We start from the raw sequence: 2,537 nt of genomic DNA on the forward strand, positions 1-2,537 counted from the left end.
GGAGTTTTGAGGTGTTTTGAGCAGTTTCGGGGAGTTTTGGGGAGTTTTGAGTAGTTTCGGGGAGTTTTGAGGTGTTTTGAGGAGTTTTGAGTAGTTTCGGGAAGTTTTGAGGTGTTTTGGGCAGTTTTGGGGAGTTTTGAGGTGGTTTGAGGTGTTTTGGGCAGTTTTGGGGAGTTTTGAGGTGGTTTGAGGTGTTTCAGGGAGTTTTGAGGTGTTTTGAGGTGGTTTGAGGAGTTTTGGGGAGTTTTGAGAAGTTTTGGGGAGTTTCGCAGAGTTTTGAGGTGTTTTGAGCAGTTTCGGGGAGTTTTGGGGAGTTTTGAGGTGTTTTGAGGAGTTTTGAGTAGTTTCGGGAAGTTTTGAGGTGTTTTGGGCAGTTTTGGGGAGTTTTGAGGTGGTTTGAGGTGTTTTGGGCAGTTTTGGGGAGTTTTGAGGTGGTTTGAGGTGTTTCAGGGAGTTTTGAGGTGTTTTGAGGTGGTTTGAGGAGTTTTGGGGAGTTTTGAGAAGTTTTGGGGAGTTTCGCGGAGTTTTGAGGTGTTTTGAGCAGTTTCGGGGAGTTTTGGGGAGTTTTGAGTAGTTTCAGGGAGTTTTGAGGCGTTTTGAGGTGTTTTGAGCAGTTTCGGGGAGTTTTGGGGAGTTTTGAGTAGTTTTGGGGAGTTTTGAGGTGTTTTGAGGAGTTTTGGGGAGTTTCAGGGAGTTTTGAGGTGTTTTGAGGAGGTTTTGGCAGTTTTGGGGAGTTTTGAGGTGGTTTGAGGTGTTTTGGGCAGTTTTGGGGAGTTTTGAGGTGGTTTGAGGTGTTTCAGGGAGTTTTGAGGTGTTTTGAGGTGGTTTGAGGAGTTTTGGGGAGTTTTGAGAAGTTTTGGGGAGTTTCGGGGAGTTTTGAGGTGTTTTGAGCAGTTTCGGGGAGTTTTGGGGAGTTTTGAGTAGTTTCAGGGAGTTTTGAGGCGTTTTGAGGTGTTTTGGGCAGTTTTGGGGAGTTTTGAGGTGGTTTGAGGTGTTTCAGGGAGTTTTGAGGTGTTTTGAGGTGGTTTGAGGAGTTTTGGGGAGTTTTGAGAAGTTTTGGGGAGTTTCGGGGAGTTTTGAGGTGTTTTGAGCAGTTTCGGGGAGTTTTGAGTAGTTTTGGGGAGTTTTGAGGTGTTTTGAGGAGTTTTGGGGAGTTTTGAAGAGTTTTTGGGAGTTTTCGGGAGTTTTGAGGCATTTTGAGGTGTTTTGGGCAGTTTTGAGGAGTTTTGAGGTGTTTCAGGGAGTTTTGAGGAGTTTTAGATAGTTTTGAGGAGTTTTGAGGCGTTTTGAGGTGTCTTGGGCTGTTTTGCGGAGTTTTGGGGAGTTTTGAGGCGTTTTGGGGTGTTTTCAGGTGTTTTGAGGTGTTCTAGGGAGTTTTGAGGCATTTTGAGGTGTTTTGGGCAGTTTTGAGGAGTTTTGGGAAGTTTTGAGGTGTTTTGAGGTGTTTTGAGATGTTTTGGGGAGCTTTGAGAAGTTTTGGGGAGTTTTGGGGCGTTTTGAGGTGGTTTGAGGATTTTGGAGGAGTTTTGAGGAGTATCGAGGTATTTTTAGGTGTTTTTGAGGCGTTCTGGGGCGTTTTGAGGTGCTTTGAGGTGCTTTGAGGCGGACACAGCAGGGCAGAACCCTCCAGGTGTTCCTCAACACCTCGAGCACCCCAAAATCCATCCCCAAAACCTCAAAGAGCCCCTCCCCAAACACCTTGAGAACCTCCCCCAACACCTCGAGCAGCCCCAAAACGCCCCAAAACGCCCCAAAACACCCCAAAACCGACCCCAAACACCTCGACCCCCCCCAAAAAGAAGCCCCCTCCCCACCTCGATGGTGCGGTGCAGGGGGTCCACGATCTGCCACACGCTCAGGGTGACGACGTCGAAGGCCACCAGCCCCCCCACGGTGGCGTAGAGCTTCCAGGGCTCCAGGCTCTGGAAGGGCGGAATTCCCGGTCACCGGCATCCAGGGAAAGGGCGGAATTCCCGGTCACCGGCAGCGAGGGGCCGGCCGGAGGCCCAGGGAACGGCCAGGACGTGAGGGAAGGGCCGGATGCCAACACCCAAATCCCAATGGAAGACCCAAATCCCGATGGGAAACGTGGATCCCGATGGAAAAAGCGGATCCCGACAAGCCTGACCCCAAGGGAACAGCCGGATCCTGAGGGAACACCTGGATCCCAAAGGAACAGCTGGATCCTGATGGAAAACCTGGATCCCAATGATCCTGATCCCAACGACACCCGGATCCCAACAGAACACCCGGATCCCAAAGGAACATCCGGATCCTGATGGAAAAGCTGGATCCCAATGACCCTGATCCCAATGGAACACCTGGATCCCAATGGAACACCCAGATCCCAAAGGAACACCCAGATCCTGATGGAAAACCTGGATCCCAATGGAACACCCGGATCCCAATGGAACACCTGGATCCCAATGGAACACCCAGATCCCAAGGGAACACCCAGATCCCAAGGGAACACCCGGATCGTGATGGAAAACCTGGATCCCAATGACCCCAACCCCAATGGAACACCTGGATCCCAA

General features: G+C 50.3%; 1 protein-coding gene across 1 annotated transcript in view; it reads right to left on the reverse strand.

Moving 5' to 3' along the window:
- Positions 1 to 2,537, reverse strand: part of GABBR1 (gamma-aminobutyric acid type B receptor subunit 1) — a gene marked incomplete at its 5' end in the record, with an annotated part of 33,923 nt that overhangs the window by 14,364 nt on the left and 17,022 nt on the right. Inside the window, one exon of the mRNA XM_017731395.1 lies at positions 1,815 to 1,944. Coding sequence (XP_017586884.1) covers positions 1,815 to 1,944 — 130 coding nt within the window. The remainder of the gene's footprint in view (positions 1 to 1,814; positions 1,945 to 2,537) is intronic.

This window comes from Corvus brachyrhynchos, unplaced genomic scaffold, assembly GCF_000691975.1.
Source record: "Corvus brachyrhynchos isolate BGI_N302 unplaced genomic scaffold, ASM69197v1 scaffold894, whole genome shotgun sequence".
In the NCBI taxonomy this organism is placed as follows: Eukaryota; Metazoa; Chordata; class Aves; order Passeriformes; family Corvidae; genus Corvus; species Corvus brachyrhynchos.